Below are 24,638 nucleotides of genomic sequence, written 5' to 3'. Positions count from 1 at the left end.
TACCAGTGACGGGAGGGTATATAAGGGTGCCGTCATGGGCTCAGGAAAACCAAATTACCGGTAAGTAATTTAGTGTTTTCCTATCACCCATGACAGCACCACAAGGAGAGAAAAAAAAAACGGGTCTTTAGAGGCAGCCCACGGGTGTGTACCTGTGACCATGCCACTACTGGAATATAGGCGATTAGAGTTATTAAAAGCAATATTGCCTTGTTCAGAGTTGTGGCCAGACTGCTTATTAATTTTGACATATAGCAGGACTGAGGTGGTGGAGAGGCGCCACCCTTTTATTCTGTAGGTTTCCTGTCCTGGAAGGGCGGATCCCCTCTCTCGTTGTGGTGCTGTCATGGGCAATAGGAAAAATGCGATTTCATTGGCAAAACATTTTCCCTTGATTAAAAAATAAAACAAACTGAAGTTTTTTTTTTATGGCTATCTTCTAAACTTTCGGACATGCGCAGTGTGCGTCTGAAGGCGGGAAGAGTACACCTGGCTTCAGAGACGCAGTGACGCTGCTGGAATGAGCGGCACGCATGCACTAGATTTGCATGAGCGGAGATGACGCCACTAATGCAAATTATATTATCACACCCACAGGGACGTGATAACATGGAAAGAGGGCTGACTAGTCTGGCACAAAGAAATCAGTTCGTGAAAAAGCAGGAGAAGCAACAAGAAGACAAACTCAAACTTTAAACACAAGAAAAACTAGCACGAACATTAACTAGGGTGGGAGCTGTGTCCCCCAATGAAAGGGGGTGGGGGGTGAGAAGAAACATGCCCAGAGAAACGATTAATAAAACACTAACAAACGAACCTAAGGAAGACCTGTGTCTGCCTCCTACTGACACTAAGCTAAAACTGATGAGCTCCTCCTCAGCAGGGTGCACCCACCAACTGGCACGGAGTAAACTTTTTTTTTTTTTCATGCCTAGTATCAGCCTCCTATTGACAGCAGAATACGTCCATGGTTACCCATGTCTACCAATGAAGAGATGGAGGAAATAGGGAATTAGACCTACCGGGAATTCAATTTCCAGGTAGTTCAGTCCCTCAGGACAGTACACCAGGAGGTATTCCTTGCTTGACCTATGACAGGACAGGATCACAGAGAGGTTAAGAAGGCCCCTCGCACCTCCACCCTCCAGTGTTTTTTCAAAGTACCACAGAAAGATGGATGCAAATTATCTATACGAGCCACTAGAAAATCATATGCAAGTTTAAACACTTTAACGGCCCCATCTCGATCTTGAGCCATGGCAACTTGAGGATCAATCTGCAGCTAGATCAATCTTGTACAAGCCTAAATATAAACATATGGGTGCTGTCCTCAGGGACTATTTGGAAATCAAATTAACAGTAGGTCCAATTCTCTTTTCCACTACCTCCATCCAGACAACACACAAGGAATAGAACCAGAGAAATAGCACCAGGGTGGATACAGAAGCCCCAAAGGACCAAAGTCCCATGCAAGAACCAGGCTAGATATAGTAACCGATCTGTAAGATAATAGACAATTATAGAAATCTGCAAAGATAAATTGCTGTAGCGAGTGCCCGATATGTCTTTAATGCCAAATATTCAGTATGAATGTGGTAGACCAATTATATAGGAGAAACGGAAACTGACACTCCCCCTGTTGTACTACAGTACCAATAATGAACCAAAGTGAGTTAGATGAATTATACTTTTAAACACTGCAGCCATAGAATAGACCTTAACACCTCTTATTGCACAGCAAAAGTATGGCGATAGCCACTGCCTCAAATGCAATGAGGACTGTTGTAGACCAATAACAAACTCGCATGTGCTTAACACAGGACTGCTTTTTCACTGGTCCTCCTGTGCTCAAATTAAACCTTGGGTTATTGATAAATGGGCAGAGCATTGGGATGCTTATGCATTACACACCCCGGAGCCCACGGACATTATTCAGCATCCTTAAATCTCTAGGCCTCAAGTAAAGGGATGAATACTATTGAAACTAAGGAAATATGCAGTCTGGCAGGTAACATCCCCTGCTTTTACCAGTGCTGGGTTCATCATCAGACCACATGATAGAGAAGCATGGATCAGCACTCCTGTGGTGCCGAAGTTAACGACATGGAGTCTGGACTCTGGAATTTATGAAAGTAGCCTAAATAAATGCCCTTACCATCGGTGATGCCATATACCGTATATAGGTACAAAAATATGAACTAATTATATCTGCAGTTGGCTCCTAACACAGGACCTTGTTAAAACTCAGAGGGGCGGTAAAAAGAACGCTTTCCCACAAGAGATAAACTCCATTTGGATATGCCTCTATACAAGTCATTAGTTTAGATACACTAGGTCAAAAACTTTTTTTTTGGGTAACCAGGACAAGCTATCAAACTCGGGCTCACTCAGCCTGGAGAAAAAGGGCTATAAGGCGATCCCACTACCATGTGCAAGTAAATGAGGGAACAACATGAGATCTTAAAAAATATATTGTACACCCAGACTACAACAGTGACTGGGACCATCCTGTATATCCAAAGGAAAGAAGGTTTCTTCCAATCACAGAGGGTGATTATCTACTGTGAGGGGAGTGAGACTATGATTTTTTAACTGTAAGAGCCCAGAAAATGTGGGTTCTCAACTGTAAGAGTGGTGAGTATGGTGAGACTTTGACACATGATGCTGTACTGTTGATTCACGAAAAAAAAAAAAAAAGTACAAAAAAGGTCTGGATGCCTTCCTTGATAAATACATTACAGATTATAGTACTAGAATCTGTTGACAGGATGTTGATCAAGGAAACTAGACAAATTGCTGTATGTGGAATCGAGAAGGATCTTTTCCCAACGTGAGGAAATTAGCATCGAACGCATAAGATTTGTTTTAACACACTCCAGCATCAGTAGTATGTCGTATCATAGGATAAACTTGATAGACATATGTCTCCCTTAAACTAGAACTATGAAAAGAGCCCTGACCGTAGCAATTAAAGGCCATGTCTGAATATTTCTGACTAGCCAGAGCATGGACAATTGCTGAACTGAGACTCCTGTTCTGAAACAGAATACTAAGCCAATCCAAACATAGTTGCTCATTTGGATAAGCCAAGTTCCAAAGAATGAGGCAGAGGAAGCTGGATCTGGGTCCAGAGACACTAGGACTCTCTAACCGGAGTCGATGCTCGAGACAGTCTGAAATGCAAGGCAGGAGGTACGAAGCAGGAGGCCAGAGGCACGAGGCACAAAGCCACAAGTCCCAAGGGGCACAGGCCTGGAGGCGAAGGCGCGAGACACGTGACCAGACTCAGACTTACATTTAAGAGTAATCCACCTGAATTCTGGATAAACCTTCACTTTGAGTGGTACATCTCAATTGTCAGACTAGCCCCACCTGAACAAGCCAATTAAGGAGGCGCAGCTGGAGGGCAGTCTTCACAGAGATAATGTGCTGTATTAACAACACCATGTGCCCTCCTACGAACGGAGTAGTTAGACTGATACTGGTCTGGTGGAAAAACCGTGAAAACATCCAAGTGTTATTCAACCACAAAATGAGCACAAACATGAGGCCTCGGCATAAGTTAAACTCTGAAGCCCAATCATGAGGCCCTGTGCAGCCATGACATGCGGCAAACTGAAGTCAAATCATGAGACATGGCCCAGACATGCGGCTTAACTTTAGCCTAGTGGTCCAAGGGCTAGTTTCCGTACCTGAAACCAAACTTCAGCACATGAGGCCCTAGGCCCAGCTTCGGCATAAGGGCATGAGACCAGAAGACTAGCCTTTTGAGACATTTAAACAGTGCACTTATCTGCGCTGCCTCCACACCATCCCCTAACTTCACCCCTTCCTTCCTCATAACCTTCGCTTCCATATACCATTAGAAGAACAAGGGGAACTGGTAATGCCGAGAGCCCACTATGAAGGGAAACGGCATCACAACGAGGAATACTGCAATATTGCAGAAGGTCCACGCACTGGCTGTTGGCTGAGGCTGACCCAGAGAAGTGTCGTCCCCGGACCGCTTGACAGGGCGAAGGGGGAAAGGAGGGCCAAGACCACCCCCCTCTGATACAGCAACTGATGGCTGAGGGACCCCTACTCAGAGGTGTCCGCTCCGGACTGCTTGGCAGGGAAGGGAAGGCCCTCCCCAATGCCCAGGAGTTCATACAATGAATCTCCACAGGATCAGATATCTTCACTCTAGGAGCACCTCATGCAACTATTCCCTGTAAGGACAGGAAAAAACACTGAAGGGGCCTTTTAACCTCTCTGTGATCCTGTCAGGTCATAGGTCAAGGAAGAACTACCTCCTGGTGTGCTGGAAAAATGGATTGGATATGGACAGCAGATTGTTGACAAGCAAGAAAAACATCGTACCACTTTTCTGGATGAAAATCGGACCACTTTTATATTCTGTCTTGTGACCCTAGCTTAAACATTGAATAGCGCACGTCAGATTTATACGCTCGTCTGCATGAGCCCTTACACTGATAGAAGTTCTATTAGGTAGACGCTGCTCATGGTAAGCCACCATACTTCGTAGATCATAAAAATGCTGTCTCGCTGCCATAACCATCAGGAAACCATAATCACATCGCGGAGGGGTGGAAGTTGTGATGGGTGAGAGGGAGCCCCCTCCTCACAGCCTTCAAACTACCACAATCGCTACTGAAGGATAAACAGCCCACAATGATGCTGGAACCAGGTATGGCTGTTAAGCCAAGTTTCCGCAGTGATTGTGCCAGGCACAGCTCCTGTGCCCACACGATCAGCAGGACAGGCTGGTATGTCAATTTGCAGGAATACCCTGGCTAAAAGGATGTAGCAGTATATTCTGTCGGAATTGGTTTAATGTTTTGAAGGCAGGAGAAGGAGAGAAAAAATAAAACCCACACACCATGCTTCTCAAAAACTTTATTTATTACAAAAAATAATGCAAAACATGCAAACTATAAAATAAGTTTTAATTTACAAACAATGTACAAACTGTATAATACAGTACAAGAAAATGCCCATTACGTTAGAGGTTCACATTCTGAGTTTACCAAGAGGCTGTGAAACATGTCTAATTAGATGTTCATGCAGGGTGTTAAACATTAATAAGCATAGCATTTTCATTAAACAACCTTCTAAATATATTCATGTAGATTTCCCACACATTGAACGTTCTGACTATAGTGTATTTAAGTTCTAGCTTCCTTGTAGATTTTTTTTTGTAGAAACGGGTATTGTAAAATTTAAGGAAATCAAATTCAATTAATAACTGAAACAGCACCCTTGGCGAAGACCAGGAGTTCATCCACCAATGCTTCTTGCTTCCAAAAGTAGGTCTGACAATCTAGTGTAAAACAGGCTATAAGGCTTTCCAGTCTATCGCTTTTTTACCCAAATCTTCCAAATAGGAATTTGTCTTTGAGAAATGACGGCAGCCAAAAAATCCTCTGTGTGACGAGAGAGGAGAAGGATGAACAGTCTGTAGTACAAGATGACGTTTCTAGGAAAGAAAAATAGTCATAGGATACCTTAATTAATATGGCTCAATTATATAATTCTTATAGATTTCCCATTGATTTATTCCAAAGTGCATGACAGAACAAACAATGAGAAAATGCTCGGCCTAAGTTTGGGAAAAAGATGCATCATACAAGGAAACAAGGCACCTCAAATGTATAGAAAATAAAAGATTTTTTTAATTAAGTGAAACATTAACCTTCTATGTGTTGCAAAATTTTGTGTGTCAAAACAGCATAAGAATCAGAACTGATTGACAGTGGACACGTGTTTTCTTCAAGAATCAAATATGTGGCGATCTATAGGCTATACAGCTAATGGCTCATTTTCACATTGTCTTAATGAAACAATGGGAAGCTAAAAAGAGGAGCAAATTACTCTGTAGATCTTTGATGAAGCAACAGCATATTGCAAATTGCTCATTTCCCATTAGGCAGTTCTTTAATTACAGCAAAACTGTAAATTCTTTAATAAGACAAAATGAAAGATACAGGCCAAAACTAGAGATATTTAGTGGGGACGTCACCCACTAACATAGCAATATACAATAAGGAGAGAATTATCTACATACAAATAAATGACTGAAGTTTTCAGTTTGACAGTTTATTTTTTACTACACTCTTAAGAGCCAAAACTATTTGATTTTACTCTTAACGTAGCTTTATAGCTAATTTTTTTTGAGGGGCGAGTTGTAGTTGGAATGACACCATTCACATTACCATGTAATGTACCGAAAATTGAGGAAAACAGGATTTTTGGTTACTCACTGTAAAATCAGTTTCTCGGAGCCTTCATTGGGGAACACAGGAAACCATGGGTGTATGCTACTGCCACTAGGAGGCTGACACTAAGGCTATGTGCCCACAATGCAGAAATGCTCAGGATTTTTTCCTGAGCGTTTCTGCATCTCCCTGGCAGAAAAAACGCATTTTGTACATGCGTTTTTCCTGCCAGGGACATGCGGATGTGAAGCGTTCTTCACATGCATTTCTGCATGCGGGTTGACAAGCGCTTTCCAAGCAATTTTAGCATCACTTGGAAAGTGCTTGTCAACTTGATCACACTATATAAATCCATGCAAACGCCATGGATTTATATACTGTGACCTTAAAGAATGGTAAAAAATAAAAAAACAAATATATACTTACCTTCCGATGGCCCCCGGAGTCTTTATTCGCTCCGTCCTGGCTTGTCGGCAGCTCGCGGCACACTACATTGAAGGACCTGCCGTCACATGACTATGACGTCAGCGCAGGTCCTTCAGTCCACCGCGATCTGCCGGCAAGGGAAGACAAGGAGACGGGGGCCATCAGAAGGTAAATATAATATTTATTTTTTTATTTTTTTTTTTTTTTACAGGTTCTATGGTACCCGGGTCCGGAGGAGAGTCTCCTGTCCTCCATACCCGGGTACCATCCGCACATTGAAACGCATGGATTCCGCATGTACAGAAGCAGTGATACGTAATCCATGCGTTCCAATGCAAGTCAATCCCGGCGAAAAAGCATAATTGGTAGTGCTGCGTTTTTTTCCCACAATGATAACCCGCAGTGGAAATTTCCGCAGCATGTGCACAGCACATGCGGCTTATCATTAGGGAACATGGCAGGCCTTCTACCATGCGTTTTTTAAGCGTTTCTGCAGCGTTTTTGCCACTGCGGAGATGCTTAAAAAATGCATTGTGGGCACACAGCCTAATGCACAAAAAAAAGTTTAGTTCCTCCCCAGCAGTGTACACCCCACCAACTGGCATTAAGTTACTCAGTTTGTGTACAAGCAGTAGGAGAAGCAACATTAAACAGAGAAATACTAAACTTCAAACTTTAACATAACAATAAAAGTTAAGGCTGTCAAAATGGGAGGGTGCTGCGTCCCCATTGAAGGTTACGAGAAACAGATTTTACAGTGAGTAACCAAAAATCCTGTTTTCTCTATCGCTTCATTGGGGAACACAGGAAACCGTGGGACGTTCCAAAGCAGTCCATGGGGAGGGAAAAAGCAGTAACGAACTCAATTCAGGTCGGAGAACTAGCCACTACAGCCTGAAGGATTCTCCTACCTAGGCTGGCAGCTGCCGAAGCATAGGTATGAACCCTGTAAAACTTGGCAAACGTGTGGATAGAGGACCAGGTTGCCGCTTTGCAAAGCTGTAGGGCGGATGCCCTATGACGAACCACCCAGGAGGCACCCACCGCTCTAGTAGAGTGGGCCTTAATCCCCGGGGGAAGGAATCCTGTTCTTACTCTGGTACGCCTCCAGGATTGCCGTCCGGATCCAGCGAGCAATTGTAGCCTTGGGGCAGCCGAGAGGCCTCTCCGCGCTCCCCTCAAGGATAATAAAGAGAGAATCCGTCCTTCAAGGGGGAAGGGGGGGGGGGGGGGGAGCGTTCCTGGCAAGATAGACCTGAACTGCTCCAACAAGGTCCAACCTATTTAGGAAACGTTCCAGAGGATGAGACAGAGTCGGACAAAAGGACGATGTCCTCACTGAGGTGAAAGGTGGAGACCACCTTGGGGAGAAATGAAGGCACTGGTGTCAAGACCACCTCGTCTTGGTGGGGGATCAGAAAAGGAGATCAACAGGAGAGAGCCGCCAACTCCGACACATTGAAGTGATCGCGATAAGGCAGGCCACCTTCCAAGAAAGAAAAAGACAGATACTTCTTGCAGAGGCTCAAAGGGAGAACTCCTAAGAGCATCCAGGACCAGGTTGAGATCCCAGGGATCGACTGGTGTTCGGTACTGAAGAACGGTTTTAACCTGAGAGCGAGAAGCCAAGTTTTTCTGAAAAAGAATAGAAAGCGCAGAGACTTGACCCTTCAAAGAGCTGAGAGCAAGTCCCGCTTGAAGAAATGCCAAAATCAACGGAAGGGAGAATTTCATTAGGTGCGGTGTGATTACTCTCACACCAACTGAAAAAGGTCTTCCAAGTCCGGTAGTATACTCGAGACTATGAAGGTTTCCGAGCCCGGATAATCATCTGAACTTCTCGATCTGAAAAACCCGACTCTCTTAGTACCGCGGTTTCAACAGTAACGCCATCAAGTCAAGCGACTGAGAATTCTGGTGGAAGATGGGGCCCTGGGAAAAAAGATCTGGTCTGTCTGGAAGCTTCCAAGGGGCACCAGCGAGGAGATTGATCACCTCTGCATACCAAGACCTCCTGGGCCAATCTGGGGCAATCAGGAGGACCGGCACCCCTTCTGCTTTGATCTTCAACAATTGGGGAAGAAGGTATGGTAGAGTGAACCGTGACCAAGGTATCACCAACGCTTCGACTCCCACCGCGAGGGGGGGGGGGGGGGGTTCGTGAGATCTGGAGGCGAACCGTTTCACTTTCCTGTTCAGTCGGGACACCACGAGATCCCCATCCGGAGTGCCCCACCTAAGACAAATCTGAAGGAAGACCTTCTGATATAGAGACCATTCTCCAGCCGCAAGACACTCGCGACTGAGAAAATCAGTGGCCCAGGTCTCTACGCCGGGAATGTGCACTGCGGATATTGCCGGAACCATGCTCTCTGCCCAGAGAAGGATCATGGAGAACTCTGCTAAAGTCAAGGGGCTCCTGGTCCCTCCCTGGTGGTTGACATATGCCACCGCCGTGGCATTGTCTGTTTGGATTCGGACTGGTAGGCCCTTGAGGTACTGCCAGTGGCGAAAAGACAAGAGAATGGCCCTGATCTCTACTATGTTGATCGGCAGAGAGGACTCTTCCAGCGACCAACTTCCCTGGACTGTAAGGTTGCAGAACACCGCTCCCCAGCCGAGGAGGCTGGCGTCCGTCGTCACCACCTGCCAGAGAACTGGGAGAAAAGATCGACTCTGAAGAATGAGGAGGGAGGCCAAACACCAGGTCAGGGACGCCCTGACCTGATATGAGATCCGAACTGGACGATTCAGAGGACAGATCTGTTCCATTGAGAAAGAATGGCTCGCTGAAGCGGCCTGGTGTGGAATTACGAAGGAAATTGTCTCCGACGCCGCCACCATTCTTCCCAGGACCGCCATAGCCGAGCGAAGGGATGAAGGTCGAGAAGCCTGAAGAGAGCGGACCCCGTGCTGAAGGGCTGTCCTTTTATCCTTGGGAAGAAAGACCCTGGCCTGAAGGGTACTGAATAGAATACCAATGGAGACCAGACGCTGGGAAGGAACAAGACCAGATTTCTTTCTGTTGACTAGCCAGCCGAGACGCGACAGAGTATATAGGCCGATGGAAAAGGATGGAGCCTTGACGATAATGTCATCGAGATAGGGAATGACCACTAGGCCCCTGACTCGAAGAAGGGCCATTACTGCTGCCATTATCTTTGTGAAGACCCTGGGAGTGGTAGAAAGGCTGAAAGGAAGGGCGAAGAACTGGAAGTGGTCCTGATGTACTGCAAAGCAGGTACCTCTGGTGCCCTGGGAAGATAGGGACATGGAGGTAGGCGTTCCGATATCTATAGAGCACAGGAATTCTTCCAACTCCATGGACGCTATTACTGAATGAAGGGATTCCATTCTGAAATGGCGAAGGCGGACCCTTCTGTTTAGTAATTTTAAGTCCAGGATAGGTCGAACTGACCAGTCCTTCTTTTGAACCACAAAGCAGTTTGAATAGAAGCATGTGAAACGATGACAAGAATGATGACGCCTGATTTGAGGGGGGAAGCGATGGCCGCAAAAAACTTTGGAACCAGGGAAGGATCCCTTGGAGGCTGAGATTCGAAGAAGCGGTCTCGGGGCTGTGAGACTAAATCTATCTCGTATCCTGAAGATACAACTTCTCTGACCAGGTATCCTCAACGGAAGCTAGCCAGACATCTTTGAAAAGCAGAAGACGACCGCCCAGCTTGAGGGAGTCCCTGGGAGGTAGTGAGTCATGCAGAGGAGAACCTACCAAATCAAGTCCTGGAGGATCTGCCTTGTGCTTGGCGGGGGCGCCATGAGGGTGTTGGCTTAAAGGAAGCCCTATTTCGGACTTGGCGTGGCTGCGGCCTCTCCCAGCAAGAGGGTTACTCCGCAAATGAAGAATGCCGAAAGGGCCGAAACCTACGCTTTGTGGGAGGACGACGAGGTTTTGCCTGAGGAAGGAGAGAGCTCGTCCCTCCTGTGGCCTCCTTAATAATCTGGTCCAGCTTGGTACCAAAGAGCCTTGATCCCTGGAAAGGCAAATTAGTGAGGGATTTCTTAGAGGACAAATCCAACTGCCTCGCTTTTAGCCAGATGGTTCTGCGTATGGCCACCATGTTACTGGCTGCTTGGGCGGCGCATCCAGCGGCATCCAGAGAAGCCAACACCACGTACTTCCCCACATGAGATATCTGGTCTGCCAAATCAGCTAACTCCTCAGGATGAGCTCCAGAGAGGATGCCTTGACGGAGTGGTTTAGCCCATGTGGAGATGGACTTTGACACCCAAGTGGTGGCAAAGGCAGAGCACAAGGTGGAAGAAGCCGCTTCGAAGGCTGGTTTGACAAATGACTATGAGCCTGTCATTAGAGTCCTTAAGGGAAGCGCCATCCGTAAGGGGAAGTACAGTGTTGGGTAGACAGCCTAGAGACTGGAGGGTCCACAGTAGGGGATGCGGTCCAGTTCTCAGTAAGGTCAGAGGCAAAGGGGTACAGGATGCAAAGACGTTTTCATCTCTAAAAGCGTCTGGTCGGATATTCTCGTTCCCTGGAAAGGACCTCTTCAAATTCTTTAGGGCTAGCAAAAATCTTAGGGGTTGGTCTGGACCATCTAAACAAAATTGCCTGTTCTGCGGGTTCCGTAGCGGAATCCTTAATGCTAAAGGTCTGGTTGACTGCTGCAATGAGACTCTGCACTATGTCGCGCATGTTAGAGGCCTGGTCAGAATCTAAGTCAGAGTCAGGATCGGTGACCGTGTCAGAGTCCGACTCGGCGGGTAAGTCAGGGGAAGAGAACCGTGAAGAAGAACCTGCCTGCCGGGAAGGACCGGGGAAAGAGGGAAGCGGTCTTCCTCCCTGGATCGCTTACGGACAATCTTGGCGGGCTGAGTTGGGGGTTCCTGTGATCTGCTGGCAGTGACGGAAGACGAGGTAAGGAGTCTGTCTAGCGCAGATATCAGGGTCTGAGATACCCTGGTAAGGTATGCGACTGACTGGGACAGGGAAGTCGCCCACCCCCGGGTAACGGGAGCTGGAGGATTGCTGCAGTCCTGACAGAGGGAAGAAGTCTGACCTGAAGGGAGTCTGCACTTACAGAAAGAACAGACAAAGTGCTTTACCAGAGTAGTAGAAGCCAGGGGGCAAGAGCATCCTCCTTTAGACTTAGACATGATAGAAAAGGAGACACAGAGACACTAACTGATGCCAGAGGTTAAGGGACAGGAGAGAGCTGGAAAGAGTGTCAGTCTGCAGTGCAGAGCTTACCCACAGGGATGATGGGAGGCTGGATCCTGGTGGAGAAGGTCCTGGGAGAGTCTAGACGACTGCAGGACTCAAGACGACCACGGGTATCTGGGAGACCAAGGTGGCACAGGGAGAGCATGGGCCACCAAGATGCTGGCAAATGGCAGTCATGAAGGAGGAGGAATGGGAGGGCCCCCTGAGCAAAAAGAGTGCGTGAAGTTTGTGCCACTAGAGGGGGCGTGCCTGATATAGGTAGGTAAGAAGCCCATGCAATATGCTAGAGGAGGGGCAGGAACAAGCACCCACGGGGGCGTGGCCATAGCGGGTGGGAGAAAGGCCTGCACAGTGAGACACTGTGGGGGAGGAGCCAACCACTGCAACTAGGCTGCACTGAAGCCAGGGCCTAGATTAGTAAGAGAAGCCGCCGGAGGAGGGGGGTGCGGTGCAGAGGCCAGGGAACGCTGGCCAGAAGGAGCCCAGAGCCGACACGAAGGTACTCAGGGACAGCGGCGCTGTAGGGGAGCTGCTGCGGGGGGGGTCAATTACCCGGGAATAAGCTTGCTGCATGGAAAGAACCTGTCCGGAGACAGTGCTACAGCAGGGGAAGCTAGGGATAGTCCTGCATCCAGGGGGGACAGAAGGAACCCCTGTGGGGAAAAAGACCACCTATACAATAAAGGCACTTCTAGCACAGTCCAGGTACAGGGGAGCAGGACAGGAAGGGACCCCAGAGGGAAAAACCAATAAGAGACTCCTCCTCTTTTCTTCTTTCTTCATCTTCGTCTTCTCCTCGTGCCTCTGTACCGGTAACCAGATGGAGAGATGGAAGAAGTACCTCTCCATCCCTAAAAATGTAATGGGTCAGAAGACGTCCAGGCCTCTTATTGCGATGGACGTCCTTCCCTCCTGAAACAGTCAGGCTCTGGTAGGCGAGCAGGCAGGAGAGGGGGGAGAGGACCAACGATCGGATCACCTGAACACTCTTCATGTGTTAGGGGGCAGGGGATCCTGGCCGATAGGCCTATGAGGATACCGGATGGCAGTACACGCCGTACTCATAGCCTCTACGTGGGAATACAGTGTGACCGTCGCACACGGTATCCCTCCAGAGGTAATCCGGGAGAAGCATTACCTGAAAAAGAGAAGAGGGAGAGATTACAACAATACGCCGAAAACAGAGGTAGGTCTGGGTCTAGTAAAAGACCCGTGTCAACCTCCTACTGACACTAAGCTAAACGGAGTATCTTAATGCAAGTCGGTGGGGTGTACACTGCTGGGGAGGAGCAAATTTTTTGGTGATTAGTGTCAGCAGCATACACCCATGGTTTCCTGGGTCCCCCAACGAAGTGATAGAGAAAAAAAAATGAGAAGTGTGGCAAAATGGTAAAAAAAAAAACTGCAATTCTGCCGTAGTTTATTGGGTCTTGTTTTTAACAGTAGACATCATATAGGAAAAATTACCTCACAGTATTATTCTTCCAGATGAACAGCATACCATTTTCATATTTTAGTGGTCAAAATATCATTTGGTTTGAGTTATTTTCTGAGACTTACAACTCTTTTGGAGCAGTGTGAGGTTTTGGGATTTTTTTTTACATGGCAAGCTTATTGCTGTTGCTACCATTTTGGTGTCCAAACAACATTTTGATCTATTTTTTTTTTGCATATAGAACTTTGCTTTTTCAGCTGCACTTCAATTTAGATTTTCTTGTCAGTGGTTAACGTATGATTAACCCTCAACTGGTGAGGTGGGGTTTGCCACACCCCAGGGAATTTTTGTTCGGCTGCCATTCTTTGAAAAATGCTGGTATGAGGATACGTGTCTCACTAGCTTCCATCCATTTGTGGGTGTCAAAAATTTGTTATACTCACGTGTAATCAATCGCCAATAAGAAAACGATTAAAACAAACGTGATCTTTAGAAATCTCTTATTTTTACAGAAAATTCAAACACTGGGGTATAGGAAACCCCACCTCACCAGTTGCGTGACAAAAACCCCACCTCACCAGTTGAGGGTTAAAATGATTTTATATCTTGAGAGATTAGATTAACAAACAATAGAGAGATGTAAAATAAATTTGGCAGCATTAAGTGGAAAATATAAACTTTTTTTTTTTTTTTACCAGGACTTGAACTTGTAATTACTTTAATCGCCTAAACTATATACCGCAGTACAACTGAAGTATAGAGTGAACATGAAGTTATCCTATAAAGGAGACAGGAGTACCCTAGCTATTACGATTACCAATCGAATCTCCGTAAATGGTGACGAGAGTGCAATTGTGATCAAGCTATTTAAATGCTGTTAGAGATGAGCAAGTCACTTTGCGCAACCCCAATCCACGGCCATACGCCAATGACTTCTTATTATTTGTTAATAATTCTAATATCTCCCTTCCAAATATAATTGATACAATTGAAAGATTTGGGACCTTATCGGGCCTGAATATAAATTGGTCAAAGTCCGCTCTGCTTCCTTTAGACCAGGGATGTCAAACTCAAACACACAGAGGGCCAAAATGAAAAACTTGGACAAAGTCGGGGGCCAACGAGTGTACAGTATAATAGGCCCCACAAAGTCCTCCATACAGAATAATGGCCCCACATAGGGGTGGTGGTTCTGGTGTCGTGGGCTAAATAAAACCACCCTGTGGGCGAGAGTTTGACATGTATGCTTTAGACACTATGGATACTTCCCTCTGGGAGGATTTGTTAAATATTCCTGTGGTACAGAAATGTAAATGCCTGGGTATTTACATTACAATAAAGACACAGGATTATATTCCTTTAAATCTCAGCCCTCTGGTAACCAAGATGAGGAATAAATTGAGCACTTGGGTGAAATTACCCGTCAGCTTTGGGTAGAACGAACCTTATTAAAATGTGCCTTATGTATCTTGTATGTGCTGCATGAGGCCATGTTCACACGATCAGTATTTTAAATCAGTATTTGCAAGCCTAAACCAGGAGTGGAACAATCAGAGGAAAAGTATAATAGAAACACGTCACCACTTATGTATTTTTCACCCACTCCTGGTTTAGGCTTACAAATACTGATGTAAAATACTGAATGTGTGAATGTGGCCTAACTCTCCCATCTGAATTCCTAAGTACTGGTTCAGGAAAAAGCATAATATATTCAGAGACCTAGTATGGAACAGAGGGGTCTCCAGAATAAAATTGGAAAAGCTACAGTTTCCTAAAAATCAGGTGGCGGGGTGGAGATAAGCTTTGCCTCATATCTGGGGGTATTACTTGGATTCCCATTTCAGCATAAAACATTTGGGGGAGGAGGGGGGGGGGGGGGACTTACTAGATTTGTTAGAATCTCAAAAAATTCAAGGGTACCTTGAGATGCTACCCCACTAGCTGAAAAAATTTGGTGGCCATGTACAAAATGGCTGGGGATGGAGGACTGCTCAAAATATACTCCCCTTTGGAATAATCCAAAGCATGTTTATCAGTTAACTTAGATGGCCATTTTTGTTTATTTGACCACCTGGAGCAGGAGTTTAATTTGCGTAATTCTGACTAAGTACTTGCAATCAAGACATGCAATTAGGGGTCAGAAAACCATCTCTGATCTTACCATTTCCTCTAATGAGTTGTTCGACTTTGTGGTACACGCTAAAGCTACTAAGGAACTTATTTCTTTATTATATAACTCCTTTCTATTAAAAAAAATTCTGGTAGATCCAATGGCATTGGTCAGCTCTAAATGGGAGACATGGGCAGCATTTCCACTGAGGAGTGTGAGGATGTGATCGAATAGAAAAGATTGGTCTCAATTATGGCACAGAGAAAGTTTCAATTGTTTCTTAAGCACAGAGTCTACAGGACTAAAAGTATATAGAATGGGCCTTAGGGCTAATGACTGTTGTCCATGTTGTAGAGAGGAAGGTGTGGACTGTTTTGAACATGCCCTCGATTAGTCTGGCTCTGGGAAAGTATTGGCAGATTATGGAGGCTTATAACATTCAAATTCCACTTAGCTCAAAATCCTGTGCATTAGGCCTGATGGGGGACGTGGGTGGATCTTCCCAAGTGCAGTTGGCCATTGCCAAAGTATTCTATTAAACTAGGAAGTCTAATCCAAACATTGGTTGGCAAATTGTCCTCCCTTGGTGGAGGACGTGGTTCAGGACTTGAACAATACAATCTTAATGGAGAAAGGGTCTGTATTAAGAGGAGAGCTATTGCTAATTTTGGCAAACAACGGGGAGACTGGATTAGATGGCCAGCCGTAGTTTGAGGCGCTGGCAAAGGATGTTGTTTTCAATCTATTGGTTCTAGGAGAGGTTTTCAATTCCTGTCTTAGATGGAGTATTTAATACCTAATACTTTAACCTAAGGGAATACTCTCACTTTAAATTGATTGGTCATTTTTCACTGCACACCACAAAATGAAGAGGGAGGAATGAGTGGGAGAATTTTGTTTGTAACATTTATGAACATTGGTTTATATGTTTGATACCCTTGTACCTGAGGTGTAGAAAGCTTCTGTCTATCGCCCATTTTTCTGCTCTAACTTTTTTTTTTTTAATAAAACGTTTATTAAAACCAAACAAACAAAAACGACTACCAGAACATAATCCTCCTGCATGAATACAAAGACCACTGCTGCGACCGCTCGCTTCTCTTCTTGGTATATCAGTGTAGCAAGGATATTGTTCAGGCAGTGCTCATTCCAGGCAAACGGGCACTGTCAGTGTATAGGGAGGGGTCATGTGGTGAAAATTCAGGGGGCAGAATAGCGAACTCCGCTCTGGACCACACCAAGCACCCCAATTTGCATACGGAATAAACAGCATTTTATGGACAAGGAATAAATCACTAAAAGATAAGTCCCCTGACATGACAGTGCACTTAGTTTAATTTGTGTTTCCGGGGGAAACAGATGCCTTTTAAACCATAACTTACTCTGTCTATACTGATGCCTTTCTTCTGAGCATAGGCCCCCCACAGCATAAAGACCAAGCCATCCAGGTTCTTGTTTAGCCATGACACCACTGAATCTGTAAACTGTTCCCAGCCTCTGTCCTTGTGCGAGTTTGCATTGTGTGCACGAACTGTTAAGACAGCATTTAATAGAAGGACTCCTAAAAAAAAAAAAAAAGAAAGAAAAGAAGATTTAATTATCTCAAAGGGGGTGTCCACTACTTAGACTACCCCTTCTTAAAAGGGAACATCTGGGACTTGGTGTAAAAAAATTATATATATTAAGCACTAAACATGCAAGTACTTGCTACCTACCTTTGGTGCCCGAACAGACAGCTCCTGCCGGCAATTCAGCTGCCTCTGCTGATGTAACGTCAATGAAGCGACTGTTTCTTTCCCGCTCTGCTCTATTGACGGGGCGTGACTGGAAACGCCATGCTTATTGACAGCCACATCCTCGCTGCCTAACTGGGCGAGCCGGCTGTCAACGAGCATGACGTCTGCAGTCACGCCCCATTGAAAGAGCAGGGCGGAAAAGAAGCCGCCACTCCATGCCGGCGAACAACTACTGCGCTGGGCACAACAGGCAAGTAGGTAGCAACTACCTAACTGTTACTGCTTTTGCACATTTTTTTTTAAACAACCTCCTGGATATCCCCATTAAAGTAGAACAGGTCACATCTGACAACACTCTTAACTTGCAGATATAGGGTTAGGAAGGTACCTTCAATCATACAGGTTGTGGCTACAGTCACCACTTACAGCACTGTGAGCGACATTTGTAAGCACACTCCAGAACTATGACTGACAGCCGGCTCTGCAGCGCATCAGTGACCGTAGCTGTGCCGACATGCATGTACGACTCAATGCCGGGCGCTCTCGGGAGTAATAAAGTAAATTTTCTTCGGGTACCGCACTTTCAGTACAACGACCAGGCACCTTACTAACACTAGTAAACCTGCAGATTTGAAGAGGTTTATGACGTGACAGGTTCCTTTAAATGCTGGTGTTCTCTGCGTAAAAAAAACAAACAAACAAACCCTTATACTCCCCTTTCGAACAGGTGCAGCTCCAGTGATCTCTGCACCAGGTCTGCAGGCGTTTGCATGACACTGATAGCAGTGTTCACGTGGGATAACAATCAGTGGCAGCCAATGTCACATGAGCGCCTGCAGACCTGGCGCCAACGTCGCTGGACCCGAGAAAGCCTTAGAGGATGGCGTAACACGTGCAGCATTTTCTCTCTTCCTCCTTCTACAGATTCCATTTCAGGTCACACGCTCATATTTTTGATCTGACTTATTATTTGGTATTTGCTTCATTCAATTATTTTACTTTATTCTCTTTGTGCCTTATTGGTATTATTCATCATTTATTTATTGATGTTAATTGTGACCATAAAGAGAAAAGGAAAGTACATCCAGCACTGGGTCCTCTTAAAAAATTCTTCTTTATTGCAAATCCATAAAAACTCCAGACAGAGTAATCGCATAAGCGTTTCAGACGGTTACATCCTTAGTCATATGCAGACTCTGGGACCTTGATTTCCAAATGAAAAGTGGAACTCTGGGACCTTGTGGAGTGTGTCAATGACTGCCTTCTGGACATCAAGTCAGCAGTCTTCCCCATGATTGTGGAGCCTACTGAAACAGACTAAGGGACCTTTGTAAATGATTAGAAAGCCTTTGCAGGTGTTTTTTGTTAATTATTTTAATTTACTGAGATGACTTTGTGTTTTCATTGGCTGTAAGCCATAATCATCAACATTAACAGAAATAAACACTTGAAATAGATCACTCTGTTTGTAATGACTCTATATAACATATGAGTCTCACTTTTTGTATTGAAGAACTGAAATAAATTAACTTTTTGATGATATTTTAATTTTGTGAGATGCACCTGTATATAGGCGACACATGTGAGATCCACTAAATAGCTTGTCTCCGTATCTACAAGTGTTCCTTCCTTACTATAGGGTGGATGCAGTAATTTTTGGTATAGGTGTTTAGCGGACCTAATTTTCAGCTCTTACACTGGGTTTCTAAATTGTATCACTTCACATTTGTTATATGTATGTATCTGAATATGCAATTGGTTTTATGATATCACCAACTCCGTGTTCTCCATCTTTGTAAATAGCTCAAAGGTAGTAGGCTTTACTTTTACCTTGCTTAGCCCACCCTGTTAGATCTCCATGTCCTGGGTGCACAAAGCCCTCAATATCTGTCTGCAGCTCCTTGTACATATTTTCCAAGCTGAAAAGGGAAAAAAAAAATGTATATTTTGAGTCAAATACAATAACTAGTTAACTGAAGGCGAACACAAAAATATCTGATTGATGAGCTTACCAAACAAATCTAGAATTACTACATTACATAATTTCACAATAAACCAACTGAAAATCCGCCATTGGATATAAACAGAAATCCTCATGTGCGATTTGTGGATTTTGATGCAGGTTTCACAGCTTTTCAATGAAATTAAATTCACAACAATATATGAATATGCTGGGGACTTAAAAATAAGCAGCATAGCACAGATTAATTTTGGGAATAAAAAAAAAAAAAAAAAATTCTACAGCATGTGGACGTGATTTGTTTAAATGTCAGCCATACTGTTGGTCTCCTTTCAATACCAACAGTATGGCTGACATTTAAACAAATCTCGTCCACATGCTGTTGACTTTTTTTTTTCTTTTTTTTTTTAATTCCCAAAATTAAAAATCAGCAGCATAGCACAGATTAAGTCCGCAGCATATTCATATATTCAGTTAGGCATGTTCAGATGAACGTCTTTTCTCGGGGCAGTTGTGTCCACCAATTTCTCCCTGTGCAGCTCCAGGTGCTCGTTGGCACCTGCCATTAAATCTCGCACTGCCTATGCCACACTCGACAATGTGGACAAAGCTGGTGTTAGCTGCATTTTTTTTTTTCCTAGGCTAGTACATTTAGTCAAATAATTTTCTGTTCACAAGGGACTGCACATAGACAGACCACTGACTCTAGACAATGTGTAAGTGCACATGAGCAATTTTTCACATGGACAAGTTTTGGCCATTTTGCTAGGTTTAATGGCAGATGGCTCCTGCACCTGACCACGATGCAAAAGAATACATGCTGTTGGACCCAGTCACGTCAGTACTCTATGTTCATATGAAAGAAACCTAACAAATATATTGCGCAACATAGTTTACTTTTAATACAAAATAATGCTTTAAACCATTATAAATATTTACATGTACGTGATTACGGGCGGTGTTCGCGTGTAGAGAGGGCTCAGCAGCTGAGCTCCTTCCAGGCATGACAGATACAGGTTGTATGCAACAGCCAGCATCTGTCTAACAGACAAAGAAAGATGAGCTTTGGCCACAGCAGTTAACCATTTAAACGCCATTGTCAATCTTAGACAGCGGTATTTAAATGGAATGCGTGCTGCTTATGCTTACAGGCTTCCATTGGCACCACACAATCATGTCACAATGAAAGCCAGGGCCCTGCTGAAGGCCCCCGATGCCGCAGCCTTGGTACTCCTCTGAAGCTCCGCTATAAGCGGAGCTTCGGAGAACAATATTTACACTATATATTGCAATACTGTGGTGTTGCAGTATATAGTATAAGCGATACGGGACTTGAACCTGAAATTGTCCTAAAAGACTACAAAAAAAAAATTTAAAGTTAAAATCTCCCTCCTTTTCCCCATTGAAAATAAAGAAATTAAAATTAGAAGGAAAAAAAAAAAAACATTTGGTATTGCCATGTGCATAAAAGTTTGTTCAAAATCTAAAACTAACCCTATCGGTGAACGCCGTAACGAGAAAAAAAACAAAAGTAGAGAAATCATAAAAATACAAGAAAAACAGATCAAAATGTCAAATATAGCCAAAAATTGTATCAATACAATAGTCAGCTTGTTATGCAAAAACAAACAAAAAAAAAATTATTTTTTAAATTTTCCTCAGCTTAAAAAAAAAACACACAAAGCCATAGCAGGACTGCATTTTTTTTCCCCAATTTCACTACACTTGGAATTTTGAATGGTAACATGAATGGCATTATTAAAAACTACAACTAGTCCTACAAAAAAACAAGCTGTTATACAGTGGATGGGGAAACAAAAAAAAAAAAAAAAAACTAAAAAATGTACGGCTTTTGGGGGGGAATAAAAAAAAAAGTGCAAAAACGAAAATGGCCTGCGAAGGGAAAGTGTTAATAAATTGTTAAAAATTAGGAAGCCTTGTTACCTGGGTGGTGGTGATACAGGTTTTTGAACACTAAAGCACAAACCGTGAGCTTGATTAGGACCATGGTAAGGATCCTGTCCCAAAATTACAACCTTAACCTAAAAATAGAAATAAAATATGAAATTAGGTCCTAGGGGGGAGATAAATAGGAGAAAAAAAAATAAAAAAGGCTGTCCGACTGGGACAATTGTCTTCTTTATACCAGATTAGACCCTGTGATTGAGTCCACACAAAGAACAGGCTGCATAAGTTCTAACAGAGCTGATCCTTTAGCAGCCAGACATGACAAATCTTTATCCTTAGCAGAAGTTGTACAGATGGGATATCCACTTCAAACACAAAACCAAGAGAACATCACCAGGTGTTGGATGTTCAGAAGATTTTCCTAGTAGGAAAAGTTGTTGCATAGGGCAGTTCATTTAGAATTAGATCAGATTCATTTAGAATTTAGATTGCCTTCACTGTCCCCATTGTGGCTATTAGCAAGCACAATAAATATTAGTATGCCAGCATACACATATTACAGGGCTATTCCCTGCTGTACTGAACATGCATCGGTTGTCAATTGTAACATATGCTCAATTGGAGCTCCCTTATCACTGCAATATTCTTTTTAATGCACAGTGACAGTGCGCTCCCTCGCAGGCTCAGATCAGAGGAGAAATGACAAGCCGGCAAGAGAGTGCACTGTCAGTGTAAGATAGACATAATAGCAGAACCCAACACCCCCTACCAACACCCCCCCACCTCCTGAAAAGAGACCACCCCTTTAAAAGTTGTCACTTGAGCAACTCACAGCTCAGTTTACTTATTATAATCAAAAGATCCTAGTTACTTACCGGTAACGGGATTTTACAGAGCCCATGACAGCACCACCTGAGAGAGGGTATCCGCCCACCAAGGACAGGAACCTACTGAATAAAAAGGTGGTACCTCTCTTCCACGTCAGTTTTTGTTTCAGAGCATGAGAGGGCCTCCGAAAAATAGGTTCGTACATAACTGCCACCTAAACATTTCTTAATAAAACACCCTAAGAAGTGCACACCATAAGTGATAAAGGGGAGGGAATTAATAGGGTGCTGCCATGGGCTCTGTAAAATCCCGTTACCGGTAAATAACTAGGATCTTTTCCGCTTCTCCCATGACAGCACCACCTGAGAGATTTAGAGAGATCAGACACCCGAGGGAGGGATCACCGCTTGCAACACCTTCCTCCCAAAGGACAGATCAGTAGAAGAGGAAAGGTCAAGACAGTAATGCTTGTAAAATGTAGCAGGGGATGACCAAGTTGCCGCGTTACATATGATGTCGATGGGTACATCCGCTTTCTCCGCCCAAGAAGCAGCTACAGCTCTGGTTGAGTGGACATTCAGGTTCTCTGGAACCAGCAGATTGCTAGAAGAGCATGCCAAGCCAATGGTGTCCCTGACCCACCTAGCTACGGTCCCCCTTGTAACCTTAAGCCCTTGCCTAGCCCCCTGAAATGAAATGAATAAGGCATCACTTTTTCTCCAGGCCTTCGTTACCTCCAAATACTGGACTAATACCCTCTTAACATCTAGTGTGTGAAGTTTTTGTTCCTCCGAATCCCTAGGGTAAGGATAGAAGGAAGGGAGAGTAATTACTTGTGTCCTATGGAATTTGGAGGCCACTTTTGGAAGATAAGACCAGACCCGGCCTTAAGATTACTCTATCCATACACACTTGCGTGAACGGATGGTTAGCGGACAGCGTGTGCAGATCACTAACCCTACGAGCTGAAGTTAGAGCTACCAGCATGGCTGTTTTTAAGGTGAGAATTTTCTCCTAAGCTTCCTCTAAGGGCTCAAAGGGGGACTTGGTTAGTGCTTCCAGAACCAGATTAAGGTCCCAAGGAGGCATCCTTGGAGTAGGAATAGTCTAGATCTACTGCAAGCTTTAATGAATCTGATGATCCACCTATTCGCTGCTAGGTCGTAATTATATAGTGCCCCCAGAGCTGATACTTGTATCTTAAGGGTACTGGTGGCTAACCCCATGCTTAAGCCTTTCTGCAGGAATTCCAGGATGGCCCCAATAGGAAACCTCCCTTTGGCGGACTGACCCGAGGTAGACAAACTTAGCCCAGGTTCTGCCATAGATCCTAGTAGTCACCGGCTTCCTACTCGCCAGTAGAGTAGTAACTAGACCTGGAGAGAACCCCTCCTGCGTTAGTAGTGACCTTTCAAAATTCAGGCCGTCAAATGCAGGCCCGATCTTTGGGGATGGAAGACTGGGCCCTGTCTGAGGAGATCTGGGGTGTCCGGAAAAACCCATGGATCCGCCTGGGACATTCTCATCATCCAAGTGAACCATGGTCTCTTGGGCCAAAACGGGGCAATCAATATAACCCTCACCTGTTCTTCTCGGATCTTCCTTAGGACAGTAGGGATCAGCATTAGAGGGGGAAAGGCATAGGCCAGGGTAAAGTCCCAAGGAATTTGCAGCGCGTCTACCGCAAACGGCATCTCCTTTGGATTCAGGGAGCTAAAGATTTTGGTTTTCCGATTGTGTTTGTTCGCAAACAGATCTATCTGAGGTTGTCCCCATCTGCCAACAATCTGCTGGAATACCGCTGGATTCAATTCCCATTCACCCTGTCTTAAGATGTGTTGACTTAGAAAATAGTCTTTTACGTTCTCCTCACCTCTTATATGCAGCGCCGAGAGCATAAATAGATGACTCTCCGCAAAGCAAAGGATCTGGTCCGCTACTAACAGAGGGAGGGATCTGGTACCCCCCTGACGACTGATGTAGGCGACTGTCGTTCGGTTGTCCGACATTATCCGGATGTGATGACCCTGAAGAGAACTGAACTCTACTAGCGCATTTCTGACTGCCAACAGCTCCCTCATGTTGGAGGAGAGAACAGTCTCATTGTCCGACCAGAGGCCTTATATTGAATGATCTCTCAGGTGAGCTCCCCAGCCTTCTGCGCTTACGTCTGTCGTAATCGTATCCGACACCTGGAAAGACCAAGGAACCGGCAGAGATAGATTTACCGGATTCATCCACCACTCCAGCGAGTTGATTACTAAACTCGAAAGGGATATTCTTACATCCAGGCAATCTCTGAGCAGTCTGTCTGCTGTCAGGATCTCCTGCTGAAGACGTCTGGTATGGAACTGGGCCCACTGAACTGCTGGGATACAAGATGTCATTGTACCCAATAGAGACATTGCATTCCTCAATGTCATGGACAGATTGTTGATTACGCGTGATATGAGGGAGCTGATCTTCAGTTTCTTGTCCTCTGGCAGAAAACAGGTCTGGTTTTCAGAGTCCAAAATGAGACCCAGGAATGACGGAACCTTTTTTGGTTCTAGTCTCGATTTTTTCAAAAGTTTAACATCCACCCCAGGCCATTTAGACTGGCCATGACTTCTGCCAGAGCCAGTGCGCAGAGCTGTTTTGATCTACCCACCACTAAAAAATCGTCCAGGTAAGGGATGACTAGGATATCTTTCTCCCTTAGATGCGCTGTGACCTCCAGGATAATCTTTGTGAAAACCCTTGGAGCCATGGAGATGCCAAAGGGAAGAGCTGCAAACTGAAAATGCCTTATGTGCTTGCCGAACCGTACAGCTACCC

The 24,638-nt window shown here is 44.7% G+C and overlaps 1 protein-coding gene across 1 annotated transcript in view; it reads right to left on the bottom strand.

Annotated features, from left to right (window-relative positions):
• Positions 1-4,977: 4,977 nt before the first annotated feature.
• The window catches only part of UNG (uracil DNA glycosylase), a 35,512-nt gene continuing 15,851 nt past the window's right edge, over positions 4,978-24,638 (bottom strand). Inside the window, exons 4-7 of the mRNA XM_073672509.1 lie at positions 21,030-21,127; positions 18,956-19,044; positions 16,772-16,950; positions 4,978-5,479 (exon numbers count right to left, since the gene is read on the bottom strand). Of these exons, the coding sequence (XP_073528610.1) occupies positions 5,339-5,479; positions 16,772-16,950; positions 18,956-19,044; positions 21,030-21,127 (507 nt within the window). The 3' untranslated portion in view covers positions 4,978-5,338. The remainder of the gene's footprint in view (positions 5,480-16,771; positions 16,951-18,955; positions 19,045-21,029; positions 21,128-24,638) is intronic.

This window comes from Phyllobates terribilis, unplaced genomic scaffold, assembly GCF_046119375.1.
Source record: "Phyllobates terribilis strain yellow unplaced genomic scaffold, ASM4611937v1 Scaffold_1__5_contigs__length_1240528914, whole genome shotgun sequence".
Taxonomy (NCBI): Eukaryota; Metazoa; Chordata; class Amphibia; order Anura; family Dendrobatidae; genus Phyllobates; species Phyllobates terribilis.
The sequence above is the reverse complement of the archived record's forward strand: the minus strand, read 5'-3'. Positions and strand labels throughout refer to the sequence as shown.